General features: G+C 42.6%; 2 protein-coding genes across 7 annotated transcripts in view; both read right to left on the bottom strand.

The window, feature by feature from the left end:
- MRPS17 (mitochondrial ribosomal protein S17) overlaps positions 1-19,919 on the bottom strand; it is a 457,376-nt gene that overhangs the window by 33,735 nt on the left and 403,722 nt on the right. The gene's annotated exons all lie outside the window — the stretch shown is intronic.
- Positions 1-19,919, bottom strand: part of ZNF713 (zinc finger protein 713) — a 59,272-nt gene that overhangs the window by 22,907 nt on the left and 16,446 nt on the right. The window contains exons 2-7 of one of the 4 annotated variants that reach the window (XM_050783495.1): positions 16,996-17,124; positions 11,417-11,868; positions 10,783-10,839; positions 4,928-5,183; positions 1,280-1,406; positions 865-957 (exon numbers count right to left, since the gene is read on the bottom strand). In XM_050783495.1, coding sequence (XP_050639452.1) covers positions 865-957; positions 1,280-1,406; positions 4,928-5,095 — 388 coding nt within the window. In that variant the 5' untranslated portion in view covers positions 5,096-5,183; positions 10,783-10,839; positions 11,417-11,868; positions 16,996-17,124. Of the gene's footprint in view, positions 1-864; positions 958-1,279; positions 1,407-4,927; positions 5,184-10,782; positions 10,858-11,416; positions 14,431-16,995; positions 17,125-19,919 lie in introns of those variants that run through there. The other 3 variants (XM_050783497.1, XM_050783498.1, XM_050783496.1) reach the window with 3 other exon arrangements.

Below are 19,919 nucleotides of genomic sequence, written 5' to 3' on the forward strand. Positions count from 1 at the left end.
ATGATACAAAAGGGCTACTTAAAAGCACTTTACTGCAGAGTGGAACAGCCAGTCCATAGGGATACATATCTTTAGGAGAATAAGGAGGAAGAAAATGCAGAAAAGGGGCAGGAGGAGATACGGAGAGAGGCTGGAGACACGAATCGTGTGCATCACAAGCCAGGGTGGAAGAACATTTCAAGAAGGGAAAGTCAACACAATTCTAACTGGCTTTGTAGCCACTCGATTTGACTGGAAGGAAATTAGTGGTAATCTCCAAGAAAACAATGTTAGTAGCAGAGGTAGGAATCGGGGTAGTATCACAAAGGAGAGCAAGAGAATTAGAAATTAGGCTGTGGGTTGTAGACAAGTGTCAAGAGTTTGATGATAAAAGGAAAAAGAAAAGATGAAAAATAGATTAAAATGGCAGAAGATTTTTGACATGGAAAAGAAAGCTTTTTAAAAAATTTCTTCTCGGATCACCTCTCATGGAAAAGAAAGATTTAAAGAATACTGAGAGGGGATGTGTAAATAAAAAATATGAAGAAAGTGCTGTGTGGATATCTGCAATATCAAAAAAAATATGAAGAAAGTGCTGTGTGGATACCTGCAATATCAAGGTATTTATGGGTGTTTAAATGGATACCTTCAAAATAACCTCTGTTTTGTGTGCATTTTTAAAACAATAAGTATATATTATCTGTTCAATGAGAAAAAATAAGGCAGCCATTTCAACTTCAGAAAAATATCAAATATGAACTGATTCTTTTCAAAAGGCTTAGTATTCCTTAAATCCCAGGGGAGATTTTTGGAGCACTCCACTGAGTGGTTCAGAAGTGGCTGTTTTCCCTTATTAAGCAGCAGTGCCCAAGAGCGTGCACTTACCTGGATGAGTGTCCAGCAGGCTGTCTCTTTCTATCACCCACTCTTCCTCTAGCTCCAACTGCGCGATTACCTCTGGCTTATAAAGCTGATACCCTATTCATGGGAGTAACATACATCTTAGGAGTTTGTACTGGGAACAAAATTCTCTCTCAGACACATTCCCAACTTCTTCAGTCTTTAGAGCCTCTGGAGGGGAGACTTCAGAGGCAGCAAAATAAAGCTACCCATCTCAAACTCAATCAAGACGTTCCATCAGAGGAGAAAGAGCAGAAAACAAAGGTCTCTGACTCCAAAACTGCTTAGTGGTCTTCTGTCCCAGCCCAAACTATATTCACAAAAGCTTTGGAGGCTTCCACTAGTTCAGGAAATAAACCCACGTGAATGGCTTCCAGTTTCACAGGGATGCCATCCTCACCCAGTGCAACCAGATTCCTGTAGTTCTCCAGCATCACGTCTCGATAGAGGTTCTTTTGGGCAGGGTACAGCTGGTCCCACTCCTCTTTGGTGAAGTCCACGGCCACGTCCTGAAACGTCAGTGATTCCTGAAACATCAAGCACATCCCTGCTCAGGCAAAAATGGTTCTTACAGGGACCCTCAGGGAGAGGGTGAAAGTGTAGCACCAGGATATCTAAGCCGTTGTGCTGATAGTCTTCAGGACTCTGAGTCATTCAAGTCAAACTTTCCTTTTAAAAAAATTAGGGCCGGGCACGGTGGCTCACACCTGTAATCCCAGCACTTTGGGAGGCCGAGGCGGGCGGATCACGAGGCCAGGAGATCGAGACCATCCTGGAGAACATGGTGAAACCCCATCTCTACTAAAAAAAAAAAAAAAAAAAAAATACAAAAAGTTAGCTGGGCGTGGAGGCAGGTGCCTGTAATACCAGCTACTTAGGAGGCTGAGGCAGAAGAATGGCATAAACCAGGGAGGTGGGGCTTGCAGTGAGCTGAGATCACGCCACTGCCCTCCAGCCTGGGCGACAGAGCAAGACTCCGTCTCAAAAACAAACAAACAAAAAGACTTGAAAGTCAAAATTACTCCTTGATCTGTGGGTTGCAGAATGCCTGGTGTGTTAGTGGGCATGAAAACAGCATTAGTCTTCTTGTACATCTCCAGTAGAGCTCCTGGGTAACCAGGTGCATTGTCAATGAGCAGTAATTTTTAAAGGGATTTTTTTTTTTTTTTTTTTTCCCTGAGCAGTGGTTCTTAACAGTGGGTTTAAAATATTCAGTAAACCATGCAGTAAACAGATTTGCTGTCATGCAGGCTTTGCTGATCCATTTCTAGCGCACAGGCAAAGCAGACTTAGCATAATTCTTAAGGAACCTAGGATTTTTAGAATAGTATGAACATTGGCTCCATCTTAAAGTCACCAGGTGCATTATCCCTTAACAAAAGACTCAGCCTGTCTTTTGAAGCCATGCATTGACTTCTCCTTCTAGCTATTAAAATCCTAGATCGGGCTGGGCACGGTGGCTCATGCCTGTAATCCCAGCACTATGGGAGGCACAGGCAGGAGGATCACTTGAGGTCAGGAGTTCGAGACCAGCCTAGCCAACACAGTGAAACCCCGTCTCTACTAATAAACAAAAGGAATGAATAAATAAATAAAGTCCTAGATGGCATCTTCTTCCAATATAGGGCTATTTCATCTGCACTGAAACTCTGTTGTTTAGTATAGCCACCTTCATCAGTGATCCTAGCTAGGTCTTCTGGATAACTTGCCGCAGCTACTATATCAGCACTTGCTGCTTCACTTAGCACTTTTATGTTACTGAGACAGCTTCTTTCCTTAAACCTCTTATAGCTTCCAACTTTTCTTCTGCAGCTTCCTCACCTCTTTCAGCCTTCAGAGAATTGAAGAGAGGTAGAGCCTTGTTCTGGATTAGGCTTTGGCTTAAGGGAATGTTGTGGCTGGTTTGATCTTCTATCCAATCCATTAAAACTTTCTCCATATCTGCAACACAGCTGTTTTGCTTTCTTATCATTCACATGTTCACTGGAGTAGCAATTTTATTTTTCTTCAATAGCTTTTCCTTTGTACACATGACTTGGCTGTTTGGCCCAAGAGGCCAAGCTTTTGGCCTATTTCAAATACATTTGACATGCTCTTCTCATTAATCTTAATCATTTTCAGCTTTTGACTGTCATTCCAACAATGTTCAAAGCATCTTCACCAGGAGTAGATTCCATCTCAAGAGACCACTTTCTTTGCTCATCCATAACTGGCAAAAAATCCCTAGTTCCTTTTAGTGAAGAATGCGATTCTCTTCCTTTCACTTGAATGCTCAGAGGCCATTGTAGGGTTATTACTTGGCCTAATTTCAATATTGCTGTGTCTCAGGGAATAGGGAAGCTGGGGGAGAGGGCGATGGAGGAACAGCCGGATGGTGGAGCAGTCAGAACACACATCATTTATCAGTTAAGGTTGCTGTTTTATATGAGTGCTGTTCATAGTATGTGTACCCATGTAACAAACTTGCACATCCTGTACACATATCCCAGAACTTAAAGTATAATTAACTATAATTAAAAAATAATAATAATACATTTGAAGAGGGAACACACAGAAGGATCTTCTGGGATACTGGTAATGTTCTGTTTCTTGATCTGGATTAAGATTGCATGGATGAATTCACTTGGTGATAATTGAGTTTTTAACACTTATAGTATGTGTATTTTTGTATGTTCCTTTACTTCAATAAAAGTGTAAAAAATTTTTTAAAAAATTGGCCAGGCATGGTGGCACACACCTATAGTCCCTCCTACTTGGGAGGCTGGGGCAGGAGAATTGCTTGAACTTGGGAGGTGGAGGTTGTAGTGAGCCAAGATCGAGCCACTGCACTCTAGCCTGGGCAACAGAGCAAGATTCCATCTCAAAAAAACAAAATAAAACAAAACAAAACAAAAGAAAAACCAAACTGGAGTGTTTACCAATTTATAATCCAGCTATACTACAATACAAATACCACACCCATAAATCTCTTTGAGATCAGCCATTCTCTCCTTTGGGTTCCCTGTGAGACTGCAGTGGCACGTCACCTTAACCATTCTTAGAAACCTTGTGTTTAAGAGAGGACAGGTCCTCTGAGGCACTGCCCTGGATCCTTCTGAAGTTGTGACACAGGGTATTATAGTCCACCTTTGGTGTGAATCCCTTTCTGAATCTGGTTATTATTTGCTGCTTGGACAGATGTGAATGAGAAAGTTTTCTTTTCAAACTCAGAAGTTCATTGTTCACTTATATTTACTAGTTCTTCATTGAGTTTATCTTTTTCCCTCACATTTTACTTTAGGCAGCCAGAAACTGCCAGTTGGCACTTTCAGTCTTCTACTTGAGAATCTCCTTAGTAGATCACTGAGTTCATTAACTATATTCTCTATTTTCCTTTTTTTTTTTTTTTGAGGCAGAGTTTCTCTCTGTCATCCAGGCTAGAGTGCAGTGGTGCAATCTTGGTTCACTGCAACCTCTGCCTCCCGGGTTCAGGTGATTCTCCTGTCTCAGCCTCCCGAGTAGCTGGGATTACAGGTGCAAGCCACCATGCCCAGCTAATTTTTGTATTTTTAGTAAAGACGGGGTTTCACCGTGTCGGCCAGGCTAGTCTCAAACTCCTGATCTCAAGTGATCCACCTGCCTTAGCCTCTCAAAGTGCTGGGATGACAGGCGTGAGCCACCATGCCTGGCCTCTATTTTCCTTGTTCCTGAAGGTAACAATGTTATCCAACATTTCTTCTTCGAGGGTCTTCTATCCTCCAGCTTCTAATAACATTCTCCTTACTATCCTTTGAGTTTTGACAAAGGCCCTCACTCGTTTTCTACCTTCTGCCCAGTGCTCAGTTCCAAAGCTAGTGCCCTATGGTTTAGGTTTTTGTTTTTGCAGCACTCCACTTTCAGGTACTAAAATCCCTAACAATTATCTTGCTGCATACCAAACCATCCCAAAACTTGGGGGATTAAAATAGCAAGTATCATTTACTTTACTCATAAATCTGCAATTTGGGCAGGACAAGGTGGGAAGGTTTGACTGGGATTGGAGGATTCACTTTCAAGATGGCTTACTCACAAGGCTGGCAAATTGGTGCTGGCTTTCAGCTGGGAGCTCAGCTAGGGCTGTAGGCCTTGGCTTCTCTCCATATGGGCTTTTCCATGGGCTGTCCGGGTTTCCTCCTGACAAGGTGGCCGGGTTTAGAGTAAACATCCCAACAGAATGAGGTAGAAGTCTTACTGCCATTTATGATCTGCCTTGAAAGTCACAAAGCTTTGCATCTTCCAGTCACAGCCTTGCTGAGATCCAATGGAGGGCACACAGACCTCCATATCTATAATGGGATGAGTGTCAAAGTCACTTGCAAAGAAAGCATTTGGGATGGGAGGTATTTTGGCCATTTTTCTGAAAATGCAATCGGTCACATTCACACCAGCAGTGTAAGGTGTCTGTTTCCCCACAGCTTTGCTAACAGAATATGTTACACTTGCGGAAAATATGAAACTCATGGCAAATATCAAGCCTGATGATAAAATATCCAGCTTTCTCTAGTTTTAATACAAATTTCCTCTTGTTTTCAGTACAGATGAACACTTTTCCAGTGTTTAAGATCCATTTGAATTTTATTCGCTGTAAACTGTATTTTTACAAAATTTTTTCTTTTTTTTTTGAGACAGGGTCTCACTGTCACCCAGCCTGGAGTGCAGTGGTACAAACACGGCTCACTGCAACCTTCACCTCCTGGGCTCAAGTATCCTCTGACCTCAGCCTACTGTGTAGCTGAGACTACAGGCGCACACACCACCATTAGTCCCCAGCTAATTTTTATGAAGTTTCACCATGTTAGTCAGACTTGTCTCAAACTCCTGACCTCAAGTGATCAGCCCACCTCAGCCTCCCAAAGTGCTGGGATTACAGGCATGAGCCACTGTCCCTGGCCTTTTGTATCTTTTTCTGTTGGACTCCTTATCTCTTGCTGATTTAGAGAAGTATTTTATATATTAGAAAGATTAGACTACTGTAATTTGAGTGGCAAAATATTTTTTTCAATTTGACATGTATTTTTACTTTGCTTATAGTTTTTAAATTTTTTTCCATGCAGATGCTTTTTTTTTTTTTTTTTTTTTTTTTTTTTTTTTTTTTTTGTAAGACGGAGTCTCACTCTGTCACCCAGGCTGGAATGCAGTGGTGTGATCTCGGCTCACTGCAAACTCCGCCTCCCGGGTTCACGCCATTCTCCTGCCTCAGCCTCCCGAGTAGCTGGGACTACAGGCACCTGCCACCACGCCTGGCTAATTTTTTGTATTTTTAGTAGAGAAGGGGTTTCACTGTGTTAGCCAGGATGGTCTTGATCTCCTGACCTTGTGATCCGTCTGCCTCGGCCTCCCAAAGTGCTGGGATTACAGACATGAGCCATTGAACCCGGATGCTTTTGGTGTTTTTAATTATGGCTTCTGGATTCTCAGTTGTAATTAGAAAGTTTTTCTGGTGAAAGTTATAAAGGAATTCTCCCATTTTTTTCTTGCATAACTTTTTGTGGTTTCATTTTTCATATTTAAATCTTTGATCCATTTGAAGACTGTTCTGATGTAAAGTATGAGGTAGAGATCCAACTTTATCTTTTTCCAGATGTTTCCCCAGAAATCCCAACATCAATTATTGAACAAAGCAGCTTTTTATCACCGGTTTGAGATGTTACCTTTATCATATGCTAAATTCCCTATGTGTTTAATGAATGGTTATTCAGTGCTTCCTATATATATGCCAGGCATGGTGCTTGGGATGCACTAGTGAACAAAAGAGACAAAAACTCCCTGCCTTTATGAAACTTATATTCTAGAAAAGAAAGTAGACAACAAACAGCATAACTGCGTAAATTATATAGTATGTCGGAAGATAAAAGTAAAGTAGGGTAACGGTTCGAGAATGTGGGTGTGGGGCAGTTACACATTTAAATAGGGTGGTCAGGAAAGATGGCACTGCAGAGATGACATTTGAGAAAGAAGCTTGACAGGTTAACAGTGCAAAGGCCCCACGGCCACGTTTAAGGAAGAAGAATGAGGCCAGGATGGCCAGAATGAAGTAAGGGGAAGAAAAGTAAATGATGAAATTCGACAGGTAACAGGGCCAGATTCTACAGGACTGTTTAGGCCATCATAAGGACTTTGGGTTTTACTCTGAGTGAAATGGGAGCCATGTGCTTTGAGCAGAGGAATGACATGATCTGATTTACCATTACCAATGGTGCCATTTCCTGGGTTCCATTCTTAGAAGTCATCTTTTTTCTTCCTTTGTTTTTACCCCTTAGCTAACCTCTGCTGTTTCTAAAGGAAAGCACTCAAATCTCCCTCCTTTCCTCCAATGACTACACTATTTTCTATCATTGAAAATGCTACAGTAGCTTAACTGGTTTTTCCCCTTTCAACTTCTGCCTCTCACAAATTCAGTTAAGATATATAGCACCAGGATGATTTTTAATGTAGAACTGGATTACTTATTATGTTATCTTTCTGCTTAAATTCCCCCAAAGGCTTTCCACTGCACTCAGAGTAAAAGTCAGACCTGTTTTCATGGCCACAGGCTTTGTGTATTTAAGCCCTGCTCACCTCTCCAAGCTCACTTCAAGTCATTCTCTCCCTCCTTCCACGCCAACCACAGTGGCCTTCTTTTAATTTCTCAAATATACCCATGTTTTTTGCAGGTGATTTTTAGCATATGTCCAAAATGCTCTTTTCCACTTACTTTTTGTAGGTTCTACGTATCTTTTCTTTCTCATCTTAAATTTCACTTCCCCACAGTTTTTCCCTGATTCCCTAATGTGTATTCATAGCACCTTGTTTTCATTTTGTTTAAAAAACATCTCTTTTGCAATTTATTAGTATAGTTGCTAAATGTCTTTCAATAAGCTCCATGGATTTGGGGTCAGGTCTATTTTTCTCGGTGATGTCTAGCTGCTAAAAAGCGTAATTTTTGTCACATATGAAATGACCAGTAGACCATAAGAAGAAAAAAGGAAAAGAAAAAAAATTTCTGTCACATACTAGCTGCTCAAAAAATATTTATTGAGTGAATGAATCATCTTCCTTCTAAACATAATAAATGGTTCCAGAAAATTAAAACTAACTCCTGGGGCTAGAATGTGGAAAAGCAGACATGCCACCTTAGTTCTAAATGTCTTTCTATTCTTGTCTTTGGGGAGTCTTACAGTTAATTAAGAATAAACCAAATGGGCCAGGTGCGGTGGCCCATGCCTGTAATCCCAATACTTTGGGAGGCTGAGGTGGGTGGACCAGCCTGGTCAACATGGTGAAACCCCATCTCTACTAAAATACAAAAATTAGCTGGGCGTGGTGGCGCGTGCCTGTAATCGCAGCTACTTGGGAGGCTGAGGCAGGAGAATCACTTGAACCTGGGAGGTGGAGGTTGCAGTGAGCCAAGATTGTGCCACTGCACTCCAGCCTGGGTGACACAGTAAGTCTCTGTCTCAAAAAAAAAAAAAAAAAAAAAGAATAAACCAAATGAATCTATCCCTTGAAACCCAAAGACCCCAAAGCACTAATATACACCAAATAAAAGCTCAGCTCTAGCTGGCAGTCTCCTTATTGTCCCTGCTCTTGCTCAAGTTTTATTTCCTGTCTGCAATGGTACCCCATTTTCTCTAATCTCCAAACCCTACCTGCTGGTATTGGCACAAATTCAAACTCTGCCTTTTTCATGAAGTCTTCCCTCATCCCTACAGTCTCAATCAGACTTCTCCCTTCTCCCAGCACCTGTTGTATTTGTTTTCTTTTGCATTCACAGCAGCATCCAACATTATGCATTTTTGAGTATTAGTTGTATGATGTGGGTTTTAACAAGCCCCAACATGCTGCGTGTGGCGCCTCACACCTGCAATCCCAGCACTTCAGCAGGGAGAGGTGGGAGGATGGCTTGAGCCCAGGAGTTTAAGAGCAGCTTGGGCAACATAGTGAAAGCTTGTCTCTACAAAAAACAAAAAACAAACCAAAAAAATCCCCTTCGGCCGGGCGCGGTGGCTCAAGCCTGTAATCCCAGCACTTTGGGAGGCCGAGGCGGGCGGATCACAAGGTCAGGAGATCGAGACCACAGTGAAACCCCGTCTCTACTAAAAATACAAAAAATTAGCCGGGCGCGGTGGCGGGCGCCTGTAGTCCCAGCTACTCAGGAGGCTGAGGCAGGAGAATGGCGGGAACCCGGGAGGCGGAGCTTGCAGTGAGCCGAGATCGCGCCACTGCACTCCAGCCTGGGCAACAGCGTGAGACTCCGTCTCAAAAAAAAAAAAAAAAAAAAAAAAAAATCCCCTTCAATGAGTTTATTGGCTACATGAGAATAATGATATCACATATTATTGGAATGATAGAAATCCTATCTGAAGCAATTGAGACTGGTGTCTGATGTGTTAATTTAAAAAGATGGCTAAATTAGCGATCCATAAAATAGATCTTAAACATTTTATTTTAATTTAAAACATATAAATGTGCATTCATTTTCTCATCTTTGAAAATAAAACTAAGCCTATTTTTTTTTTTTTTGGGATGGAGTCTTGCTCTGTTGCCCAGACTGGAGTGCAGTGGCATGATCTCAGCTCACTGCAACCTCTGCCTCCCGGGTTCAAGCGGTTCTCCTGCCTCAGCCTCCTGAGTAGCTGGGACGACAGGCACTCACCACCATGCCTGGCTAATTTTTGTATTTTTAGTAGAGATGGGGTTTCACCATATTAGGCTGCTCGTGGAACTCCTGACCTTGTGATCTGCCTGCCTCGGGCTCCCAAAGTGCTGGGATTACAGGCATGAGCCACTGCACACAGTCAGCTAAGCCTTTTCTATGAGTGATTTTAAAGACTGGGTACTCATACCTATAAAGAAACAGTTTCTGTTTCATGAAGTTGGAATAAGCAACTGACACATGGGAAATGATATTTGTGGAGGAATCCTGAGAGTTTTATGATTTTTCTTCAGTGATGTAGTATTGCTAACACCTAATTTGAAAGCAGTTTTTCAAAAGTGACAGCATTTATCAACTCCTTCCAAAGCATCAGACTAATTTTCATAGAAACAATTCTTGTTGCACTCGTACTCATCAGTTTACATAATACCCAATCAGATTATAGAATCATAACAGACTTAGGCCGGGCGTGGTGGCTCACGTCTGTAACCCCAGCTCTTTGGGAGGCCGAGGTGGGTGGATAACGAGGTCAGGAGATTGAGACCATCCTGGCTAACTCACTGAAAGCCCATCTCTACTAAAAATACAAAAATTAGCCGGGCATAGTGGTGGGTGCCTGTAGTCCCAGCTACTTGGGAGGCTGAGGCAGGAGAATGATTTAAACCCAGGAGGCGGAGGTTGCAGTGAGCCGAGATCGCGCCACTGCACTCTAGCCTGGGCAACAGAGTGAGACTTTGTCTCAAAAAAAAAAAAAAAAAAAAAAAAAAAGAGGAATCATAACAGACTTAAACAGGTTTTGGAAGAGATACAACAGAGGCTTGAGAAACATTAATTTGTGATTGATGTTACCCTCAGGCATACTTATTAATCCCATTAGCTCCAAGTAGTCCTAGGGGCCTGGGCATCAGTCACTGTGTTTACAGAGAGAATGCAAGCATTGTTTAAATTTTAGTGAGCTATTTAAGGATGATTAAAAGACAGTCCATTGTTTTCTTTTGTTTTCTTCACAATGTCCAGCACAGGCACAAATCCATGAAATTGAGTCTGGTGAAAATGCTGGAAGGAGGGAAGAGCTAGAAAGAGCTACACAGGTGAATGGAAAACGTGCTGTGGAGAGTGTATCATTTGTCACATGAATCTCCTGGGCTCTGGATTTTTGGGACGCAGCACTTCTGAGAAGTGAAAAGGTAACAGTGCCCACATTCTGAGAACTGCAATGGCATTTCAGAGGAGAGGAAAACCGAACTTACCTGGGATCTCACCATCTGTGAGCCATCATTCATTTCTTTCTCCTCCATGTTCCCCTCCTGAGAAAAAACAGCATTCTGAGAAGGCATAACCAAGAAAAAGAGAAGCATCTTGTTAATACACGACACGAAGGCTAAATTTAATCTGGGAGATTCTGCTTTGTGTAGGTATGGCAGACAGTACTGAGAAGCCCTCTAAGACATAAGCCTAAAGGCTGTGACGTCTCTACTTCTCTATGACATTGGGGAATTCGATGCAGAACTGTCTCTCTTCTGGGGTGCAACTCCTCTTGTTGTGGCATAGGGGAGCTCGGGGGCTTTCAACCCTGGCTAAATACTGGTGGCAACTTGAAAAGAAGCCCTACACTCAGAGATTTGGATTTAATTGATCTAGGGTGGGTCTGAGCAACAGCATTTTAAATTGTAAAGTCTCCAAGTGACTCTAAGTGTATATGAGAACTAGTAGGATGAGGCGATGGAGAGGTCATGGGTGAGGGCCCATTCTTACTCTTTACCCCCACAAGGAATGAATTCACCCCAAAGCGAACACTCCAGAGATCTGCCTCTCCTCTCCCCTAAGGTGATCCTTCCAATATACAAAGGAGATGTCACTATTCTCATTTTTCCACATGTTTACCTTCCTTTTTGAGTCTCTGGATTCAGTCTTCCACTGGGATTACACCTCTCTGCAGTTCCTATGTTGTAAAGTCGCCAAAGCTCTGCTATCTTCTACATGACAGTCAGGAGACGCACCAGGACCAGTAGCTTCAGCAGCTGGGGCTGCTCTTGAAAGTTGATTTCCAGTACCTTATGGGGAACAGCCACTCCCTGGTACTAAAGGTGCCCCATCTCTGATGAGAGCCTCAGGAGCCAATGGATAGCCACAAGAATGATTTCTGCTTCCAGGGGTGGCCACTCTCAGAATCTTGCCTTGTTTATGCCGAGTTGAGATGTAGGGGCTCTTGAAGGTTGTTATTACCGTTTTTTCCCCTCCCTAAAGGCATCACTTCCTCATGTACAGACTTCACTATGGTATTCAAATCTGCATCCTGGCAGGGATCTTATAAGATAGAGTTTTGGGTTGAAGACCTGTAATGAGATGCACCAGGGTCAGCAGAAGAAATCCAGCAGTCTCAGCCACCTAGGGGCTTACAGAGTCTGTAAAGAGACATACAAACTATTCTTCACACAGACAGAGCACAGTTAGGTGTGGCATTCTTTAATCAAAAAGCACTTTTAGAATTTCTCAGATTCACACATTACAAAAGGCAGAGATGTGTACATGTGTCAATGACAACAAATTCAGCCTCAGTCCTTTTTCCTAACCTTTTCCAGAACAGAGAACACATGCTCCCTGCCTTGAGAAACAGTGACTGTTTTCTTTAGAAAGATGGAAAATCACATGTTTCAACAACAGAGTAAGATTGTATTATTTGCTAATAATCATGAAGGAATCATTCTTTTTCTGTTCACAAAGGTTGACCTGAGAAATCTATTTTAAAATGTTGAGTGACGGAAATAAAGAAGGAGGCCATTCTGAGGAGCAATTTTTTAAAACAGAAAACTGCAGTTCCAGTGAAATGGTCCTGTGAGATGAGGCAGCCTTTCATGGCCCAAGCATGGCAGGAATCTAACATTTCAAAACCCCTTCATTAAGAGGCAGACTTTTCAGGAGTGATTTAAAAGCACTTTAAGAAATAGGTTCTTCATTCCCCAAGCATAAGCTTGGAAGAAGCCCCACAGTCAGGAGAAGCAGACGGGTTTTCCCCCAAGATAGGCGACTAGAGATGGCAGAGCCAGTTGTCTGTAGAAAGAACAAAAGTTACAGGTGAGAATGACTGTGGCTGAAGGGGAAGGCCGAGGGAAGAGAGCTGGAACCTGTCAGAGAACCCACGGGTAGAATCTGGGGCACAGTGGAGCCAGGCGTGGCGGCTCAAGCCTGTAATCCCAGTACTTTGGGAGGCCGAGGCAGGCAGATCACGTGAGGCCAGAAGTTTGAGACCAGCTAGGGCAACACGATGAGGCCCTGTCTCTACAAAAAATACAAAAATTAGCTGGGTGTGGTGGCTTGCACCTGTAGTCCCAGCTACTTGGGAGGCTGAGGTGGGAGGATTGCTTGAGCCTGGGAGGCGGAGGTTGCAGTGAGCCAAGATCATGCCACTGTACGGAAGCCTGGGCGACAGAGTAAGACCCTGTCTTAAAAAACAAAAACAAAACTAAAAAACCCTCAACAAACCAGGCATCAAAGGAACATACCTCAAAATAATAAAAGCCATATATGACAAACCCACAGCCAACATCATATTGAATGGGGAAAAGTTGAAAGCATTCCCCAAAGAACTGGAACAAAACAAGGATGCAAATTCTCACCACTCCTATTCAACATAGTAATGGAAGTCCTGGCCACAGCTATCAGGCAAGAGAAAGAAAGAAAGGACATTCACACTGGAAAAGAGTAAGTTAAATGATCTCTGTTTGCTGATGACATGATCTTATACCTAGAAAACCCTAAAGATTTGATAAATGACTTCAGTAGAAGTTTCAAGATACAAATTAGTGTACAGTGGCTCATGCATATAATCCCAGCATTTTGGGAGGCTGAGGTGGGAGGATAGCTTGAGCCTGGGAGTTCAAGACCAGCTTGGGCAACATGATGACACCCTGTCTCTGTTTAAAAAAATACATACACATATATACACACATACATATATATATTCAAAAATAAGAAAAAAATTAATGTAAAAAAATCAGTAATATTTCAATAGACTTATAACGTTCAAGCTGAGAACCAAACCAAGAAGGCAATCCCATTTACAATAGCCACACAAAATTACCTAGGAATACATTTAACCAAAGTTGTGAAAGATCTCTATAAGGAGAATTACCAAACACTGATGAAAGAAATGGTAGATGACACAAACAAATGAAAAAACATTCTATGCTCATGGATTTGAAGAATCAATATCATTAAAATGGCCACACTGTTCAAAGCAATCTACAGATTCAACACAATTCCTATCAAATTACCAATGTCATTTTTCACAGAATTAGAAAAAACAATCCTAAAATTCATAGGGAACCAAAAAAGAACCTGAATAATCAAAGCAATCCTAAGCAAAAAGAACAAAGCTAGAGGCATCACATTATGTGACTTCAAATTATACTACAAGGCTACAGTAAACAAAGTAGCACGGTACTGGTACAAAAACAGACACACAGATCAACAGAAAAGAATAGATAATCCATAAGTAAAGCCACGTACCTACAATCAACTGGTCTTTGACAAAGTTAACAAAAATATACATGGGGAAAGGACATCCTATTCAATAAATGGTGAGGGAAAACTCGGATATCCACATGTAGAAGAATGATACTGGACCCCTATCTTTTTTTTTTTTTTTTTTTTTTTAAAGACGGGGTCTTGCTCTGTTGACCAGGCTGGAGTGCAGTGGCGTGATCTCGGCTCACTGCAACCTCCGACTCCCTGGTTCAAACGATTTCTCCTGCCTCAGCCTCCCAAGTAAGTGGGATTACAGGCACATGCCACCATGCCCAGCTAATTTTTTTGTATTTTTTAGTAGAGACAGGGTTTCACCATGTTGGCCAGGATAGTCTCGATCTCCTGACCTTGTGATCTACCCGCCTCAGCCTCCCAAAATGCTGGGATTACAGGCATGAGCCATCACGCCAGCCAGGACCCCTATCTTTTACCGTCTACAAAAATTAACTCAAGATGTATTACATTAAGACCTAAGCATAAGACCTGAAACTATAAGAAACCTGGAAGAAAACCTAGGAAAAACTCTTCTGGACATTGGCCTAGGCAAAGAATTTATGACTAAGACCTCAAAAGCAAACGCAACAAAAGCAAAGATAAAGAACTGGGACTTAAATTAAGAAGCTTCTGCACTGCAAAAGAAATTTTCAACACAATAAACAACAGGAGAAAACATTTGCAAACCATGCATCTGACAAAGGACTAATATCCAGAATCTACAAGAAACTCAACAAGAAAAAAAAAAAAAAAAACGCATCAAAAAGTGGGACATACAAGCAGCCAACAAACATATGAAACAATGCTTAACATCACTCATCAACAGCAAAATGCAAATTCAAACCACAAGGAGATACCATCTCACACCAGTCAGAATGGCTATGATTAAAAAGCCAAAAAACAACAGATGTTGGCCGGGCATGGTGGCTCACGCCTGTAATTCTAGCACTTTGGGAGGCCAAGGCAGGTGGATCATGAGGTCAGGAGTTCGAGACCAGCCTGACCAACATGGTGAAACCCTGTCTCTACAAAAAATACAAAAATTAGCCAGGCATGGCGGCGCATGCCTGTAATCCCAGCTATTCAGGAGGCTGAGACAGGAGAATTGCTTGAACCTGGGAGATGGACGTTGCAGTGAGCTGAGACTGCAACACTGTACTCCAGCCTTGGCGACATTGCGAGACTCTGTCTCAAAAAAAAAAAAAAGGTGTTGGTGAGGATGGAGAGAAGTGGGAACATGTACACGCTCTGGTGGGAATGTAAATTAGTATAACCTCAATGAAAAACAGCACAGAGATTTCTCAAAGAACTAAAAATAGAATTACCATTCAACCCAGCAATCCCACTATTGGGTACCTATCCAAATATAAATAAATTATTATATAAAAAAAGACACCTGTACTTGTATGTTTATCACAGCACCATTCACAACAGCAAAGTCATGGAATCAACCTCAGTGTCCATCAATGGATGATTCAATGAAGAAAATGTAATATACATACAACATGGAATACTATGCAGTCATAAAAAAGAGTGAAATCATGCCTTTTGCAGCAACATGGATGGAGCTGGAGGCCGTTATCCTAGGTGAAATAACGCAGAAACACAAAATCAAAGACTGCACATTCTCACTTGTAAGTAGGAGCTAAACAACGGGTGCCTGTGGACATACAGAGGGGAACAACAGACACTGGGGACTCCAAAAGGAGGGAGGATGGGACAGGGGTTAGCGTTGAAAGATTACCTACCAGGTGCAATGTTCACTACTGGAATGATGCGTACATCAGAAACCCAGACCTCATTGCTACGCAACATGTCTATGTAACAAACTTGCACGTGGAATACCATACAGCCACAAAAAATAATGAAATCATATCTTCTGCAGAAACATGAATGAACTGACTTCAGGATGAAGCCCTTTAATGAACACAGGACAAAGAAAGTATCTGCAGTTTCCAGGGCCTAATATTTAAATACATGAAAGGCAGGCACAACTGGAAGGCAGTACACCTAGATATTTAAAAATCAAAAATCTCACTTCTATATTTAATCCCCAGTCCCCAAAAAGAAGGAAACACCACAATACCAGGCTATGCAATGCATCCACAGTGCTCCTTGCTACAAAAGCTTTCAAAAAGACCAATGAAGTTTTACACTTTTCTCAGCAAAAATGCCAACATAGGAAGCAAACAGGGAGAGAACACATTTAAAAAGGGCTGGCTAAAAAATTCCCAGAAACAGGATCTAAAAGAGAAAAAAAGTGGAGAAGACTTTCTTGCTCCAGAAAACGTGATAACCTAAATATAGGCTTTTAATTAAGCTGATTTCTGACCACAGAGCTCTAACATAAAAAGTCTTTCCAAATCTCTTATCAGATTTCAGCCAGGACAAACCTAAAATAGGTCTCCTCTTCAGGTTGTCTGGTTCTAAAACCAGCTTTTCCCCCCTAATTGTGCATGCAAATGAATTACTTTACATTTCAAAGGATCCCGTTTTGGCTACTGCTGCTTATGACCACCCCGTGTTAGGTGGGTCCACTTTCCTAGATATTTACAAGAGGACGCCCCATAAGTGTCATACACAAACCCAGCTGGTGATGGTCACAAATGTAAAACCAAGCCCCAATCCCCAAAAATAAAACACAGCTGCAATCTTAAAAGCATGCTCTATAAAATGAGACCATAGGTGCCACACTGCCAATCCCTTACGCTAACCTCCTGTCCCGAGGCAGAGGCAGAAAAACTTTGACCCGAACTTTCTGCTGTGACAGAAACAGAAAAAAAAAAAGGCAGTTCTCTGCAGATATCTTGACCTGAATCTCCCGTCCAAAGACAGAGACCGAAGCCCTCACTCTTAAGGAAAAGGGAAGATTTGAAAAACAGCCCAAATAATGTCTACAACTTCACCCAAATAGTGGGAGGTCTGAATTCAGGAGAACTTACCAAAAATATCTGGTGGGACTGCTGAGGACGGGCAGTTCATGCTGGTGCCAAGCGCCACTTTCAAAGAGAAACACCAGTGGTGGGTGAGAGTCACTCTCAATCCTGCCTCCTTACACCAGGTATGTTGACCTAAAAGGAAGAAGTTGAGGCAAAGTTAATCTAAGTGGAGAGCTTATTTGGGCCAAGCTTGAGGATTTCAACTTGGGAGCACAGATTCAAGATGCCATGAAAATACACTCTGTTTAACAGCAGTTATAAGTGAATGATTTTTTTTTCTTTTTTTTTTTGAGACGGAGTCTCGCTCTGTCGCCCAGGCTGGAATGCAGTGGTGCAATCTCGGCTCACTGCAACCTCTGCCTCCCAGGTTCAAGCGATTTTTCTGCCTCAGCCTCCTGAATAGCAGGGACTACAGGTATGCACCACCACGCCTGGCTAATTTTTGTATTTTTAGTAGAGACGGGGTTTCATCATGTTGGCCAGGATGGTCTCGAACTCCTGACCTGGTGATCCGCCTGTCCCAGACTCCCAAAGTGCTGGGATTACAGGCATGAGCCACAGCGCCTGGCCCTAAGTGGATTTTTAAAAGAAAATAACGAGCAGTTCCTGAGTTGTTTACCAAAAATCTATATCAAAATCACATAAGGTATTGTTTGGCTATACATTGTTTTTGTATCATAAATTCCAGGAATGTGAAGATAATGGGTGAGTCTGGAACAAAATGACTCTAAACAAGTGCGCCCTGCATGGGTGCAGTGGGGCGATGTTCTGCACCCAGGGTGCAGAACAGCTCAGACTGATCCATTTTTCTTTTCAGTACAAACTGAAGAGGTAATCCAGAGATTACCTAATTGTAGTTTTCCCAAAGTGTGCTAAATTAGTATTTTATATCTGTTACATTGGTTCCAGAACCTCCATGGATACCAAAATCCATGCCTAAGGAATACCAGTGAAGCTCACTGCCTGTGCAGTGGTTCTGTCTGAGCTGTGCGTTAGACACACTTGTAGTGATTTTAAAATACACAGATGTAAATACATAGACGTCCAGGTTCCACCCAAGAGCTCTTAAGTCAGAATCTGCAGAGGTGAAATCTTCCATCTACATATTTTTTAAATGCCCCACAAGTGATTTTGATCCAAGCCAGAGTTCAGAACAACTACTGGAGCCTTTCATTTCCTTGACTTCCTCAACCTCAATGTTTTTCACCATCTTTCTACTTCAGTCACCCACTTCGGAGGTCATGCCCCTTCTGAAATCTTTGTTACCTTAGAAAGCACTAGACAGTGGGATCTAGACTGGATAGGGAAGGAAGTGAAGACAAGAGTGGCTTAAAAGGAAAGAAATTAGGCTGAGCGCAGTGCCTCACACCTGTAATCCAGCACTTTGGGAGGATGAGATGGGCGGATCATTGAGGTCAGGAGTTCAAGATCAGCCTGATCAACATGGTGAAACCCCGTCCCTACTAAAAGTATAAAAATTAGCCAGGTATGGTGGTGCATGCCTGTAATCCCAGCTACTCAGGAGCCTGAGGCACAAGAAATGCTTGAGCTGAGTGGGTGGAGATTGCAGTGAGCAGAGATCAAGCCACTGCACTCCAGCCTGGGTGACAGAGTGAGACCCTGTCTCAAAATAATAATAATTTAATGTCTCCAACATTAAAAACTATCACTGGCCACACACCCCTTTTGCAACTACCATCCTTTCTTTTTTTCAAGGTCACAACTCTTCAAAAAATTGTCAATACTTTCTCTACTTCCTCATCGCCCATTTCTCAGTTCTCTATAATCTGGCTTTTGTTCTGCCCTTAGTACTCTGCTGAAACTGCTCTGGTTATGACCACCAAAAACCTTTATGTTGTTCATGCAATGGACCTCATTACTTCTTTCTTTCTCTCTCTTTCTCTCTCTCTCTCTCTCTCCCTCTCTCCCTCCCTCCCTCCCTCCCTCTCTCTCTCTCTTTCTCTCTTTGAGTCTGGTTCTGTCGTCCTACCTAGGGTGCAGTGGTGTGACCTTACCTCGCTGCAACCTCTGCCTCAACCTCTGCCTCCTGGACCCAAGCCATCCTCCCACTTCAGCCTCCCAAGTAGCTGGGACTACAGGTATACGCTACCACACCTGACTAATTTTAGTAGAGGTGAGGTTTCATCATGTTGCCCAGGCTGGTCTCAAACTCCTTAGCTCAAGTGATCCACCCACCTCGGCCTGGTGCTGGGATTACAGGTGTGAGCCACCAGGCCTGGCCTGACTTCATTACTGCTTCCAAGACAGTAGCTGATACTGGTGACTGGTGACTCTTGCTTTACTTTCACCGTCTCTCTCAGGGAGCTGTGATCTAATCTCTTTTCCTTTGCCTGCCTTTTCCGTGTTGCTGCTTCTTAGGTTTTCCCAAGATCTACTCTTGTTTCTCTGTAGTTGACTTACAGGGATCTTAAAAAGACAAAAACCTGATCGTATCAGTCCCACACTTAAAATTATTCAGGGCATCCTGCCACTCTTAGGCTAGAGTAGAAAGCCATAAAGAATCCTATGACTGACTGCTTCCTGCTCTCTGCAGTCACTCTCCTGTTTGCTCGAGGCTTCATTCACACTGACCCACTTTTAGGTGCTGAAACGTGCCATGCGCCCGCCCTCCACCCCCATGACAACATCTACTCCTTTTTCAGGTCTCAGGGAAGATTTTGACATCATAGACCAGGTGAGGTTGCTCATTTACATCTTCCTTTTCTAGGTAGCATTTTTTTTCCTCTCTCTTTTTTTTAGACACAGTCCGGCTCTGTTGCCCAGGCTGGTGTGCAGGGGCGCAGTCTCAGCTCACTGCAACCTCTGCCTCTAGGTTCAAATGATTCTCCTGCCTCAGCCTCCTGAGTAGCTGGGATTACAGGTGTGTGCCACACCTGGCTAATTTTTGTATTTTTAGCAGAGACGGG

This window comes from Macaca thibetana, chromosome 3 (genome assembly GCF_024542745.1).
Source record: "Macaca thibetana thibetana isolate TM-01 chromosome 3, ASM2454274v1, whole genome shotgun sequence".
Taxonomy (NCBI): domain Eukaryota; kingdom Metazoa; phylum Chordata; class Mammalia; order Primates; family Cercopithecidae; genus Macaca; species Macaca thibetana.